Genomic DNA, 15,047 nt, shown 5'->3' on the forward strand with positions numbered 1-15,047 from the left:
ATCGGGTTTTTTCTCAGCGCAGTTGTACTTAATTTTTTTGATCTAAATTGAAAATTGCTATTAGCATCCATAATAGTGTGATGTTATCAATGTACTCCATTATACGTAAAGGTTCAGTCACGGCCCTAACGAGCGAGTATCGCGAGTTAGTTTAGGCGTCAAACCAGCGGAAGTGGCTCGTGAATTGTAACGCCCTTCCCTAACTGCGCACTTACTATGAAAACAATGATTCCACTATAGCCACGTCATGCTGGTAGTCAACTTGATAGCCGAATTACACCATAAATTGCATGACTTTATATTTTATATAACAAATGATAGCTTTTTTTATAAGCACAAGTAGACATGAATGACAAAGCATAGTCTCAGGATACGAATGCACGTGTCTGAAGGTGCTTATGCACGGGGCTAGCGTTAGCTGCGAGTATTCGCTGCAAGTTTTCGCAATCCAAAAATTGTGATGAATTATTCTTCAAATGCGAGTAGCTGATGCAATAGCGTCTGAAGCAGTTCATTTGCAAGTTTTTCTAATGTTATGAACTATGGCTTTTCCCAACAACGTTGGTTCTAATAACATCAAGTGGCGTTTAGATGATATTGAACTGCTCTTAAAGATATTCCAGAAGTACAATCTACTGTGGAATGTATGTCACGATGAATATTCCAACAAAAACTAATTGAGAAATTAATGTTTGGAAACTTAAACGAGACCTTATATTGGGTCTCTCACCCACACTCCACCCTGACCTACAAAGTTTTTCACCTCCTCAGCAGGAGAGGCAACTATGCCACCAACCGCTTCATCCAACTCGTCTTACCAATAATGTTCCAAATTCCATTATATACAGACCCCGCTCGACGGCTTCCAACAACGCACTAGCACTTGCGGATGCGAAAATACTGTTAAGAGGAGCGTCTAGGGTAAAATTTATCTCGGCTATTTACAGACGGATCACTCTGAAACTTGGTACACATATGTAAAACAGAAATCTAAGACTTTTTTGATTATGTGAATTTTTCGAAAAAATGAAAAAAAACGTGAAAATTTTAGAAAACGGCCAAAAGAGGGGGTAGCGTAGAAATCTATCTCCTCCTAGGATTTTCAAGGTACAACATCAAGACACCTATCATTCGATGCGTAAAGATCATATCTATAAAACGCTGTACGCGTTTTTGAAAATTCTCATTTTTGGGGGGGGGGGGGCAATTTTTGGAAAATTTAAGGAAAATTTTCCAATTTAACCCCCACACCCCCCTTTTTGCGGAATAAAATCCAAACTATAACGAAACTAGAAAAACGCCTAAAGGTAATAGTAGATCTTTTTCTTGCGCATCGAATGGTATATGTCTCATTGTTGTAGCTTAAAAACTCTAGGAGGAGATAGGTTTGCCGCGAGAGAGGTTTTCATGTTTTCAAACTTTTCATTAGAGGCGAAAAACCGCGGCGCACTATGTAAAGGCATGTAACGTAGCTTAGATACCGGAAGTAAGCGTTATCTCACTTCAAAGTCAGTCAACGGTGCATAGGACGACTACATCAACACCTTTCCGCATGATGGCTGAGTGATAACTGAGCTGCAGGTCCAGTGACAGTAATTTTATATGGCTCGGCAGTAATTATCCCCATAGACTTTTGTGAAGGGACCCCACCACCCACCACCCTCCCCCCTTTCGGGATCTGTCCTGAACGCATAAATCAACGTACAGAGATGGTTCTAGTACCGTTCGATGCGAAGTAGCTGATGCAATAGCGTCTGAAGCAGTTCAGTTGCAAGTTTTTCTAATGTTATGAACTATGGCTTTTCCCAACAACGTTGGTTCTAATAACGTCAAGTGGCGTTTAGATGATATTGAACTGCTCTTAAAGATATTCCAGAAGTACAATCTACTGTGGAATGTATGTCACGATGAATATTCCAACAAAAACTAATTGAGAAATTAATGTTTGGAAACTTAAACGAGACCTTATATTGGGTCTCTCACCCACACTCCACCCTGACCTACAAAGTTTTTCACCTCCTCAGCAGGAGAGGCAACTATGCCACCAACCGCTTCATCCAACTCGTCTTACCAATAATGTTCCAAATTCCATTATATACAGACCCCGCTCGACGGCTTCCAACAACGCACTAGCACTTGCGGATGCGAAAATACTGTTAAGAGGAGCGTCTAGGGTAAAATTTATCTCGGCTATTTACAGACGGATCACTCTGAAACTTGGTACACATATGTAAAACAGAAATCTAAGACTTTTTTGATTATGTGAATTTTTCGAAAAAAATGAAAGAAAACGTGAAAATTTTAGAAAACGGCCAAAAGAGGGGGTAGCGTAGAAATCTATCTCCTCCTAGGATTTTCAAGGTACAACATCAAGACACCTATCATTCGATGCGTAAAGATCATATCTATAAAACGCTGTACGCGTTTTTGAAAATTCTCATTTTTGTGGGTGTGGGGGCATTTTTTGTAAATTTTATGGAAATTTTTCGATTTTACCCCCCACACCCCCCTTTTTGCGGAATAAAATCCAAACTATAACGAAACTAGAAAAACGCCTAAAGTTAATAGTAGATCTTTTTCTTGCGCATCGAATGGTATATGTCTCATTGTTGTAGCTTAAAAACTCTAGGAGGAGATAGGTTTGCCGCGAGAGAGGTTTTCATGTTTTCAAACTTTTCATTAGAGGTGAAAAACCGCGGCGCGCTATGTAAAGGCATGTAACGTAGCTTAGATACCGGAAGTAAGCGTTATCTCACTTCAAAGTCAGTCAACGGTGCATAGGACGACTACATCAACACCTTTCCGCATGATGGCTGAGTGATAACTGAGCTGCAGGTCCAGTGACAGTAATTTTATATGGCTCGGCAGTAATTATCCCCATAGACTTTTGTGAAGGGACCCCACCACCCACCACCCTCCCCCCTTTCGGGATCTGTCCTGAACGCATAAATCAACGTACAGAGATGGTTCTAGTACCGTTCGATGCGGCAGAAAGTAAGCTTTAAGATGAGCTTAAAAACCGGAATAGCCGAGAATTTAGATTTTTAGGGTAGACGCTCCCCTTAACAAACTACTTTCCTTGTGTATATTAGCTTTATAGCAGCTGGCAAAACTTGGAGTGTAAAAACCTGCAGCGCATACTCGCAGCTAATTAATACTAGCTCCGTGTATAAGCGCCTTAACCTACATAAGTTTCGTCAAAACACATTCAGGATGACGTACATACAATGAAAATGTATAAGTAAGTTAGAGAAACTCAAAGCAGATAGATAATCAAAGAAAATACGCTTTTTATTCCTAGGCTTAAGTTTTGCCTGCTAAAAACTCAAATTAATTAATTATGGCGTAATAAACTACAGGATGATTCACGGAAGCATCCTGATTTGTAAGCTCAATTAAAAAACTAGTAAAGATATCATTACTACATAAAATTTATTGAAAACGACATTAACTGAATTTTTGTATCACTTAGTTTAAAGATGACTTTGGACAAATGACGGCTCCAATTGTCAATGCGTTCAGTTAGTCGATTTTTGAAGTTCCGTTCAACCGATGGCTTGGCGTATCTTGTTCTTCAAATGAGGTAGGGTTCTTGGACAGTCATTGTAAACAATTGATTTAAGGTAACCCCATAAAAAAATCACACGGAGCCAAATCGGGGACCGGCCTGGCCAAAGAAGGTCACCTTTCACGGAGATGAAACGCTCTGCCAAACGTTGTAAGAGATGGAGACTACTCGGCAAAACGGCCATTGATATAGGTACGCCTCGACAACAAACGCACGTTGCTCACTTGTCCAATGCAAAGTGGCAACAGACTAGGCGGGACACAAAATTTCATGACCTTGCCTTTCATACTAAATACTCCCTACTCTCTTCCTACAATATCATGGCTGCCTGGCACGAAATACAAAACAGGATTTTCCGTAAATCACCCTGTATTATAATACCTTCAGAGATCTACCAAATTAGGGTAAACTAAGTCATGTACCGTCGAACTAGTTCGTGAGATCTATATCGAGATAGTCAGGTGTACCTATCTCTGGGCAATGGCGAGACACATGGCGCTGAAAACACGCAGCTGTCGCAACACCGTGCAATCTATATTATTACTCACTGTCTGCACCTAACAATAGGATTTTCTAAAGATATATCGTTTGTTGAAGCATGAATTTATTTCAAAATTGTAAGGCATTCTGGTCGTAATTGCTGCATTTAATTATGAATGTTAGATTGAATAACCCCTAGTTAGACTTCAATCAGAAATCAGACTTGATACTTATAAATAATAACCACAACAACTGTGGACGTCATAATGTTAGCTACTGTCAATGCCGATAACGTCGCTACATAACATACGTCGCCGGCCTTCAATAAAACAATTTATTTTATAAACAAGGCTAAACCACAACATCGTAGCGCGATCAGAACGTGAGGTTATAGAGCCCTACAAATCGAAGTTCTGATTATTAGTATTACCGTATACAGTTTTTATTGACGAGCGGCGAGGTAAGTGCAGAATCTGATGAGTGCCGACGATGTCATTAACGGTTGTGAGAGGAAGGGTATCAACAAGTTATAAAGTGTCTGCCTTGTCAATATAAAGTTTTTCGTACAAATTTACAATGAAAAAACATAATCACAATCACCTGGTTTGCTAGGTTTATGCTCTCCAAGTAATACAAGACATTGACGCTAGATTTTTTACAATGAAAAAATATAAATTTTCTTTTGTACGAACTGCGGCTTTATTCGTTTTTTTAAATAAAGTACATATTTCTGTTAATGTAAAGTATTTATTTTAACTGCTATGGTAAAAAAAAAACTTACGGCGATGATAACAAAAAGAAAAAAGTTTGTTAATTTTTTTATAAATTTTAGACTCCAAATATCCTCAACTCACCAGTGAAAACCAGTCCCACAAGGCAGGTACAACATCTCCATTACCTTTTGTAAAAAAAACTAACCCTAACATTTTAAAGACGCAAGCTGAACGAGTCACGATACATTGATACATCGAGAAGCTGTTCGGGAGATAATAAGTATAGGTATCATGGATACGCCAGCAGACTTGGTTAACCAACAGAATAAAGGCAACCCAAAGCACATTGAAATACTAGCTAAGTAAATTATAATATCACAACCTTGAAACATGGAGAAAATCTTTGAGATTATTTTTGTTATTTAAACCGTAGTTTGTTCTCTATTCGTAGTCAAATTTAGATTGTTATTTTTAAGCTTACTTCAATTCTGGTCAACACACGCTGATTATTCACACCGGTGAGTGACATAATCATGTATAACATCTAGATTAAAATATCATCATATCTTAATCTGTAGTTCATTTCACTGTTTGCACGTGTCAAGTGGGAGAAAATTCCGTGAAAAATTTTCTTGCACATTAAAAATTCAATTTGATTTCCTAAATTTAACTTTCTTAATTTAGATTTATTAAATGTCAAACAATGATGATAAATAAAGTGAGCGACCGAGATATTACTACGTGTAAGCTGCCAACATTGTTATTATTCAGCTTGATTCCAATGATTGTTCTCAACATTAGAGATTACAAGTTGCAACTTTTCTGTTGGACTCGTTACGTAACAACTTCTGAGTCGCACAATATTTACACTAAAAGCAATCATACTTTACATCTAAAAATTTTCAGGCGAGACTACACAATTTGTTACAAGATATTTCTGCTAAAACTACAGTAAAATTGGCCTTGCAAGTTTATGCCTTTGTTTAAAAAAAATTAAGCTCGAGGAACCTGGCCCTATTTCATTCTGAATTTTACCTGGGTTATATATATATGAATATTTTTGGTCGTCATGACACTAGAATGGCCTTGAGATTTCAGGATACCAGCAGAGCAGCGCTTATAAGGCAGAGCTCAGGTATCACTGCGACAGTGCTTGTCTGGCCACCGTGTAGACAAGATGCTGCCACTCCTGCTGCTGGCAGGTACCCTCCTGGGGCCTGCCACGGGAGAGATCTTCTCAAGAGTTCCATGTGATCCAACAACAGAAAATATTTATGGCTTCAATGCCACGGTTTTGTACGGCAACGAAACCGTAGATTTCTCCGAGTTCGCCGGCAAGGTGAGACGTAATCATTTAACCGTGGTGAGGCGAATTCTGGCGATTCCACCCCATCCTAATTCAACTATTGAGAAAAAATTTTGTCATGGATAGGATAGCCCGATAGGGCATTTGCAGACCCTGGGATGTGGATTGTGGAAGGAGTCTCGGAAAATTTTTCTTCGTTACACGGACGTTGAAAGCTTGAAACGCACCACACCATATTTATGAACTTTATTGTGCTCTCTCCGGCCTCCGCTCCGTGCCAATTGCCATTCCTTTCATTTAATGGTGCATTGGTGTCCAATGTCCATATACGTATCACGTATGGATGTGGTACCTATGTAGAGCTCCTTCCGTTTAATCAGAATTTAGATGAATTGTGTATTCATGATAGTTATTGATATAGATATTTTGTTTCGAAAGTATCTGTAAGCTTCTAGGTACCAAATTACAAAAATATTTGAGAATTCTATGACGTTTGTATCAAGCATATGAACTTAACAAGAACTCGCACTACTCAGCACTAGCTGAGCTGACTAGGTAGGCGACGGATGGATCCAATATCATGAATACGAATTTGTTTGCTGATGTGACATTAATTTTTGAATAGTTTTCATATTATGCGATCAATAAGCTTGCTCACTGTTGTACATCTTTCTACATCATAAACCGGTCATGCGAAAAACTTCGAAGAAATTGTTGGTGAAAGTAGCTTACTCACCTCTAGCCTGCAGTGAATGTATCAATATGAAAACCTTGTCCAGCCTGCTTGCCGACTCGACAAGTGTCGGTTATCAAATCCAGAAACTTCTACAAGTAGCGAAGATAATTGCGTCTCTTAACAGCATTCCAGTGAAAAATATATTTCAACTAGTTTTACATCGTCAGTCGATTTCAGTTTTCATTATGATACTGGATTATGAAAAAAACATTCGGTTTGGAAGATGAAACCTTAGTAAGCTGGTAAAGCACATAAGAGGGTTTAGCCAGACTGTAACTATTACTCACTTTAGAATAAAATAATGATCCGAAAAACTATTGAACTGAAATAGCCTTTATTAAGTCCTCATTCTGATCAACATTTAACTTCATTCAAAGTTCTGCTAAACTTTAATCACCACTCTGATTAACTTCAATCACCATTCTAATTAAACTCCATTCTGCTTTATTTCTGTCACCATTCATCTTAACTTGATGTACCATCTGCTTCGACGTACACTGCCAATGTAATCTGGACCCATCACGGCACAGGTCCCACTCCTCTTGATCGTTGGACCTTCTAAACATTTTCCTATCATTGTGCTAACAAAGTTTCAGTGATAATCTTATTTAGATTTGCTGTAAACGGATGTTTACAGGGACGAAACCGAATGATTGGTTCTTCATTATGCAACCAGGAGAAAGGAAGAACTTAGGTTAATTATATTTGTTTTGTTTACCGCATGTTTCTTGCTAACACTGAGCTACGCATTGGTTCGTTCACTAGATTACCTCAATAGGAGCTTTGATTCCTTCTTAATTTATGATCAGTTGTCTGAAATTAGATCTCTTTATAAAGAGATGCCTGACATTGGTCACTTGCTGCACACTTCTGGGCATGTCTGTGTGGTGGCACCCAGCCATGCGGGGCACCCAACCATGCGGGGCATGTCTGTGTGGTGGCACCCAACCTTGCGGGGCATGTCTGTGTGGTTGCACCCAACCGTGCGGGGCACCCAACCATGCGGGGCATGTCTGTGTGGTTGCACCCAACCATGCGGGGCATGTCTGTGTGGTTGCACCCAACCATGCGGGGCACGTCTGTGTGGTTGCACCCAACCATGCGGGGCATGTCTGTGTGGTTGCACCTAATCAAGCTCCGCTCTTAGTCTTTAGTATCACATTGGAGAAAAACTAACCTATAACTACTATACTTATCTCATTGTGATACTTAATTCGCATGATTTTATCATGAACGACACTTCTGATAACATGACCTGTGATCAACAACCATGATAAAATTGCTCTTCATTGCTGATGTAATATTGTGCACCCAAGGAGCAGCTGTGACCTCTGTGCCCTCGACTCATTATGTGATAATAATTACATCCTTGATAAAATACTTTCGAGGACCCCTTTGATTGTTCGTTGACCACTGGTCGAGATTTCTTAGTTAACTTACATTGCGCCGATCCCCAAAGCCGCTAAATAAAAAAGATAATAATTGTTTATGCCTACTGACTTTTGTAATAACCTATCCACACGAACTAGTGTTTTTTTCACCAATTGGTGAAACTTCGCGACCTTTGATCGGTTTGCAAAAATTAACTCAAAGTGGCTATCCATTGCGCTTATTTTATGTGGCTGATTACATGATAGAATTTCTGGAAAAGCGGTCAACAGGATAAGCTGGAGCCAGTTAAGTACAAAAGGACGCAATGCCACATGCAATTTTCGACTTATCAAGAATCTTACTCTGGCATGTTATAATTGTTATAGCTCGATTAATGCAGGCATGTTCTATCGGGTCTTGCAGTGAAATTCGTGAGAATTTACATGCCCGTCTCTTGCCCCCTAAAACTTTTTTTTGGTATGCAAGGTTAAACATTGCACGACAAGAAGTTTCGTTTCATACGATATCGGACTCGGTGACATGCTAATATTCAGCCCGCCGCAATCGTTAAATTTATTGTCAAATAACCATCTATGGTAAAATAAAGATGAAATTTACCTGCTACAAGTAAATAAACAATTAAGCTCTGAAATGTTGATGTAAGAATGTGACGAGTATATGCAGTCATCTTAAGAGGCTAGTATAAGGATGCTCGTAACCAAACTAATAGCGCGACCGATAGTCGCTATTCGATCTCTATACATGCGCGTTGAAAGAATGAACCTTCAAGGTGCAACAATAGCATTGGAGAAGGACGGTAAGCTGCGGGAAAGTGAAAGGGTGTGTTGTGAGGCCAAACTTTCGACGCCAACAAATTTCGAACGTGTCCTCCAGCCGCCTCAAATGCAGTTGCCGACTACCTAGAGTCGTAGTTAACGTTTGCAATGAATTGCCTCCTTTTCATTGACAATTTTTTAACTTTTATACATCAATTCCGACTTAAGTGAGTGAATCTTCATCTAGCGTGCTATACTAATGCGTGCGCAGCCTGCCGAACATAGTTAGTGATCGATAATGAACATTTATTAAAGTTTGTATTGCTTCCGGAATTAACCTGGTAGTGAATTAAAAATGATCTCGTCAATAATTTCACTTTATGTGAATTAGTGTATTTACACATCGAAAAAGATGCTCTTCCATAGGTAACATGAGAACAAATAGAATAATCACATTATTTTTGGCATGAACTGCAAGCGTTCGTGGAAAGACGTAACCTCGACGTTTTTAAATGTTCACCACAACAATTTAGTAGAGGCGTCTTAAAACATTTACAAAGTTTGAACCCCTGTTAACTCTCGGACAATCTTGGCTTCCATAGTCCTAACCATTTTAGTGGTGGTCTATGCTTCGTTCTACAATCGCAGCTTGCATTATCGTGAAAATTTTAGTGCCCATCTTTTTCTCATTCTTCTCTCTTAGCTTCTACTATCGGGAACATTTCAGTGGTTGTCTATACATAGTTATTCAATCGTAGCTTTCATTAACATGAAAATTCTAGATGCAATCTTTTCCTCGCTCTGCAATCTTAGCTTCCATTTTGCTAGCTGTTGAGTCGAAGACTAGAACGTTATCGGCACTTGCCGTTCTGTTTATCGCAGGTGTCCTCACCTTACTGTCCTGTATAGTGTTATGGTCGAGGCGCATCCTTATTAGATTGTTTCTTCAACGTCAGGTGCTATTCTGAACTAGGATGAAAGTTTAGAAGTTGAAAGAACTTTTTCACCGTGTTAGTGTAAAAAAACACCAGCCATTTCAACTTGAATGACTAAGTCCCATGAAATGGTAACGAGAAAATTTCAAATCACCGTCGATAAACAATCTTTTTAAACACGTGCAGGTATGAAATTACTTTATTATAGCCTTTACCGCAAGTATAGAGACCCTATTTACCTGCGCACATCCATGAAGTTATGTATTTACGAGTATGTGTGGTGTGACGCAATCCACATGGATGATGGTATGATGGAACCCCTTATTTGGGTTTGCTTGTTGACATCCGTAACCTTTGTCTATACTGTTCTCTGAAGTCTGACGTTTTAAGTGCAGCCCCGTTATATCAAGGCTGTTGGAAGAAGGTAACTTTATTTCTGCTATTAATAATCACGCTCTGGATGTCTTACGCCATGAGCTCATAATTATTAATTCTGCTGTAACGATGCATTTTATGAATATAAGAGTCATTTCGATCATAATATCTAACTTTTGACTCTTTCGATCATACATATTTTAAGATCAGATTTATGCAAATTTTCGTGCATTCTTTCAAGATCCCTAATAAAGATTATTCAGTGAATAAAACGAAAATTCCGACCTACGTAGATGGTGTTTGAACATCGTAATTTATTTCCTATTCAATCTCTCACGACGTTTTGTTCTCACATCCCCAATAAAAGAGACTTTTATATTATATATATCTCTGCTCTAATCGTCTAATTATTCATGATTTGTCTGCAGTACTATACTAGAGCTGTGCCTTCAGAGCGCTTAACAGGTTTTACAATCCCTAAAGCAATGATGCTTCTTATAAATTTTTATTCGAAATTAATGGTTCCACGTACTTCCATGAGACTCTGCTGAATTTTTTGCTCCCTCCTGCGTGTTCCAGATATGGTGGTACCGGTAACTCAAGAGAATGCCGGAAAATGTAAGAGTTAAGCTTAGGCACTTGTATATATACAGACAGGCACTTGCCTCGAATACCAAACAAAGACAGCGAGGTTGCCTGCGTCGGAACTAAACGTGTAAAAGCTATGGAGTGTGTGTGTTGTGACTTGTGAGGATTGGATGTGGTCGGGTTCGGTACGCCCGGTTGGGCTTAGTCACTGCGTGGTTTAGTGCCAAGTCCACTGCGTAGCCCACGTAGCTCACTAAGTCCACGTACGTGTAGGCAGTGCGTTTTGTGAACATTGATGCGTAGGCAGTGCGTGGTCTAAAGATGGGATCTGGTGGTGCTTGGTCAGGTCTGAGGTTTGGACCGTGGTCGGGTGCGTGGTCAGCCTATTGGGATTGCCAAGTCTTTTTGTGAGTTCTCGACTCGCTCCTGGAAGTCTTGGCCCTGCGATGATTTCAAGGCCAAGTTGGTCGCTCTATCCTACTCGATAGATCATGGGATGCATTTTGTCTGTTCTCGAGTAAACCTAGACTGGCAATTCAGATATCCATATTTCATCATCCATAGAATTCACTTTACAAATCAAAAAATTTTATTTACAATTCGTTCAAAGTTTATTTCCATATTTTGGAGGCAAAATGTTTCCCTTTTATTCCGGCATTAATGTGTGCTATGAATATTCAAACACTGCAGGTTACTGGCAAGCTGAGCCACTTAGTAGGTAATAATTAACTTGAAGATCTTTGCGAATCGCGGTATATTCAGTTCTTGGCAATGTTGACGCCTGCATTTAGCCTTAGACGATATTTTAATATTATATAATATAGCGGTTTCAGCGTTTATTAGGCCGTAGGCCTGTCGCCGAATCTTAACATTGCAGAACATCCACAGCTTGTTGCGGGCTTGAACTCGTTACTAACTGCTTCAATTTTGCTTTGCTTTTAACCGCCCGGCCTCCTCGCCGATTCTGACCAGAAACTGGCGCACAGAGCGATCGAACCCGCACCTCTCTGCTCCAATCTTGGTACTCTGAACTTTAACCACGAGGCCACCCTGCCTCTAAAATTTGTTCATTTGTCAAAGTACGTATTTGTTCATTTGTCAACTTGCCATACGACGTTTTTCCAGACGTTTATGTCACCTCCGGCTGAGCAAATTATGACTGGCTAGTTTGGGCCAGTAGGCGATGACTGGCTAGTTTGGGCCAGTAGGTGAAGACTGGCTAGTTTTGGCCAGTAGGTGATGACTGGCTAGTGTGGGCAATAATTCTGATTTGTTCAAAATATGTACTCGTTCTTAGCGTTTGATACTTGCGTACTGCGCGGCGCGCGCTTCCATCGAAGAACCCAGCATATATTTTTGTAGGAATAGACTCTTTCCTCCGGCGGCGTGATAAACTGTAAACAAAATGCAAACGGTCCCTTTTATACGCTGTATATTTTGAAATTGATTTTGTTATGTGCTATATCAAGCTTACATGTCACTTATTTTTTTGCAGGTTGTACTGGTGTACAACTTGGCGACGTACTGAGGCTTGACCAAGGTCTCGTACCAACAAATAAATGCACTCGCCGATCAGTACGCAGGGCAAGACCTTGTCATCATCGGCTACCCTTGCAACCAGTTCGGTAAGGTGAGTCAGCCGTCGTAACCGCCCAGGCAGCTCAGTCGAAATATTGTTGATTACCAGTTGATTTCGGTGAAATTACGATTTATTAAAGTTATTTTAACGTCAGAATCCTTGTTCGTTACGTTACTCACTGGTATAGCAGTAGGTTATGAATCATATGATGATCTACGCATATTATGTTGCTGCCGATGTTATGGAGTATATAAATTTAGTAATTCTTAATAGCGTGAAGCGCAAGCAGCGAGTAATCTCAAGAAATTCTCGGTAGGTACTATTCGTGCGTGATAAAGCTGAAAACTAAATCTTTCACTGAATTATATGATAGCATACGCATTTTTCCCCAAGTTTCTCAATGTTTTTTTTTTACGGTTGCGCCAACCATAAATTGTAAGATAAACCAATACATCAATTTGTAAGATAAACTTTTATCATAGTATGGAAAATTAGATAAATTTCTAATAATGCTTTAGTAGAGTCAATGATTTGTATTGATTTCTGAACCACGCGCAGCAAGAGCCCGGGGTGACTCCTGACGAGATCATGAACGGCATCCGCTACGTGAGACCGGGCGGGGGGTTCGAACCCAAGCTGGATAGAATATTCCAGAAGGTTGATGTGAATGGGGCGAACGAGATCCCCTTCTACACTTACCTAAAGGTGAGTCTATTAATTGTTATCGAAATGATTCAATGAATAACAATAATTTGAAATAAGAAAGATGAAATTCATTAAGAAGTCGATTAGTTTGTTGCTTTAGGTGCCTCTAACGATAAGATGTAGGCTCTGTTGACATTTTTTTCCTATGCCTACGTTAATGCATGGCTTTGTTCTACATCTGCCTCCTAGCACAGAATGTCGTTGGGATGTTGTTTTCATACCAGTAGAGCTAGGCATAGAGTTGTGATACTTTGGAATCACATTCGGGTGATTTTTTCTAAAGATGTAAAGTTATTATTTTTAACATCGGAAGGTTTTGAACGCTAATGCAAAACAATATTATATACATAATATGTAATAATTTTATTTCTAATATGGTATTCTGTCGTAAGTGTTAGTATGTACGGTATTCATTAAACATGATGCCGCTCAGGAGTCTTAAAAGCTTGATACATGATGCCAAACTGGACAACACGTTGATCATTGTGCAGCAATGTCAAACCCCTAAAACAGTAATTTCAGATGATACATTGATTTTTGCAATTACATAATTGATTTTTGCCATCACGTTTTATAAATTTGTACCCAACAGGCCGCCTGTGGAACAACCTACACTCAGTTTGAGAGCGGGCTGTTCTACTCCCCCTTGAGGGTGGGCGACATCAACTGGAATTTCGAGAAGTTCCTCATCGGCAGAGACGGCATGCCATACACCAGGTGATGATCTATACGCTTGCCCGGTGAATTAAATTGATAGATGAAATTCGTTTGTAAGGGTAGAATAGTTAGCTGGCAAAAAAAATTCGAAATGTTCCTCATCGGCAGAGACGGCATGTCTCACATCGGCGATGCACGATGTAATTGCCTCGTGAAATAAATTTAACCAGAAAATTCCTGTAAGAAGATGCCAGGTCGTTATCAGAAAAAACATGAATTGTTGAGTACGAGTATATTAATTCCTAAATATTGCCTATCGATGTTCCCATACAAGTTATAGGCTCGGAAAACGTTAACTATACACTATAACGTTACTCACTGGTATAACATTTAAGTAATGAATGATATGGTGATCCACGCATATTATGTTACTGCCGATGTTGTGGAGTATCTATCTTTAGTAATTCTTAATAGCGTGAAGCGCAAACAGCGAGTGATCTCAATAAATTCGCGGAACTATTCGTGCGTGATGAAGCTGAAAACAAAATCTTTCACCGAATAAGGTGACTGCATACGCACTTAGCCACGTTTCTCAATTTTTTTTTTCAGTTACGCCAACCATAAATTTCAGCTGATAAACTCAATGAGCAATAAGAGTTAGAAAAAATGAAACTCATCCATTTTCTGAATATAAAATTTTCGCTCGCAGGTATCACCCGTCTGCGGTGGACCCTGCCGACGTATCGCCTGACATCGACGTGCTGCTCGCCCAGCCGCCGCCTAAAAAGCAGGAATTCGAGCAGCAGACCCGCGAGGGCCCGAAGCGTAACTTTTTCTCGAATTTATTTAGCTAAAAAATACTAATAAAAACAATGAAGGCCGCACGTTTGTGATGATTATGGACACTCCTGAAATTCCCGTCTTTTTTCACTTATGACGATGAAGTTGAAAACCTTGCGGTGGACTTCGTCTGAATCTCTGTGAGCATCGATCGTATTTGTGCATTTTTACGCCGGTCGCTTTCAGTACTTGATAAAGGACGGGAAAAGTAGGTGCGTGCCTTATTATTTACGATAGTCGGCTATTCGAAAAAAAATTGTGAAAGGAAATATACCTATATAACAAATACACACCAAGTATTATTTCCTTACTACAGTCCGCAATATTGAAGTGTCTGAAACATTGACACTCGGAAAATGCGTATGCAACTCCAGCGGCGAAACGCAGTCCAAATAATGATTAAGAGTACACTCTCTGC

At 39.6% G+C, this 15,047-nt stretch overlaps 1 protein-coding gene across 1 annotated transcript; it reads left to right on the plus strand.

The window, feature by feature from the left end:
- Window positions 1-5,892: 5,892 nt before the first annotated feature.
- On the plus strand, window positions 5,893-14,919 carry LOC108674090 (glutathione peroxidase-like). The gene is made up of 5 exons (XM_018161998.2): window positions 5,893-6,100; window positions 12,344-12,478; window positions 12,986-13,132; window positions 13,725-13,849; window positions 14,499-14,919. Exons 1-5 carry the CDS (start codon window positions 5,939-5,941, stop codon window positions 14,641-14,643), a joined length of 714 nt encoding a protein of 237 aa, XP_018017487.1. The 5' UTR covers window positions 5,893-5,938; the 3' UTR covers window positions 14,644-14,919.
- Window positions 14,920-15,047: the final 128 nt, after the last annotated feature.

Source organism: Hyalella azteca, unplaced genomic scaffold, assembly GCF_000764305.2.
Source record: "Hyalella azteca isolate HAZT.00-mixed unplaced genomic scaffold, Hazt_2.0.2 contig16022, whole genome shotgun sequence".
NCBI lineage: Eukaryota > Metazoa > Arthropoda > Malacostraca > Amphipoda > Hyalellidae > Hyalella > Hyalella azteca.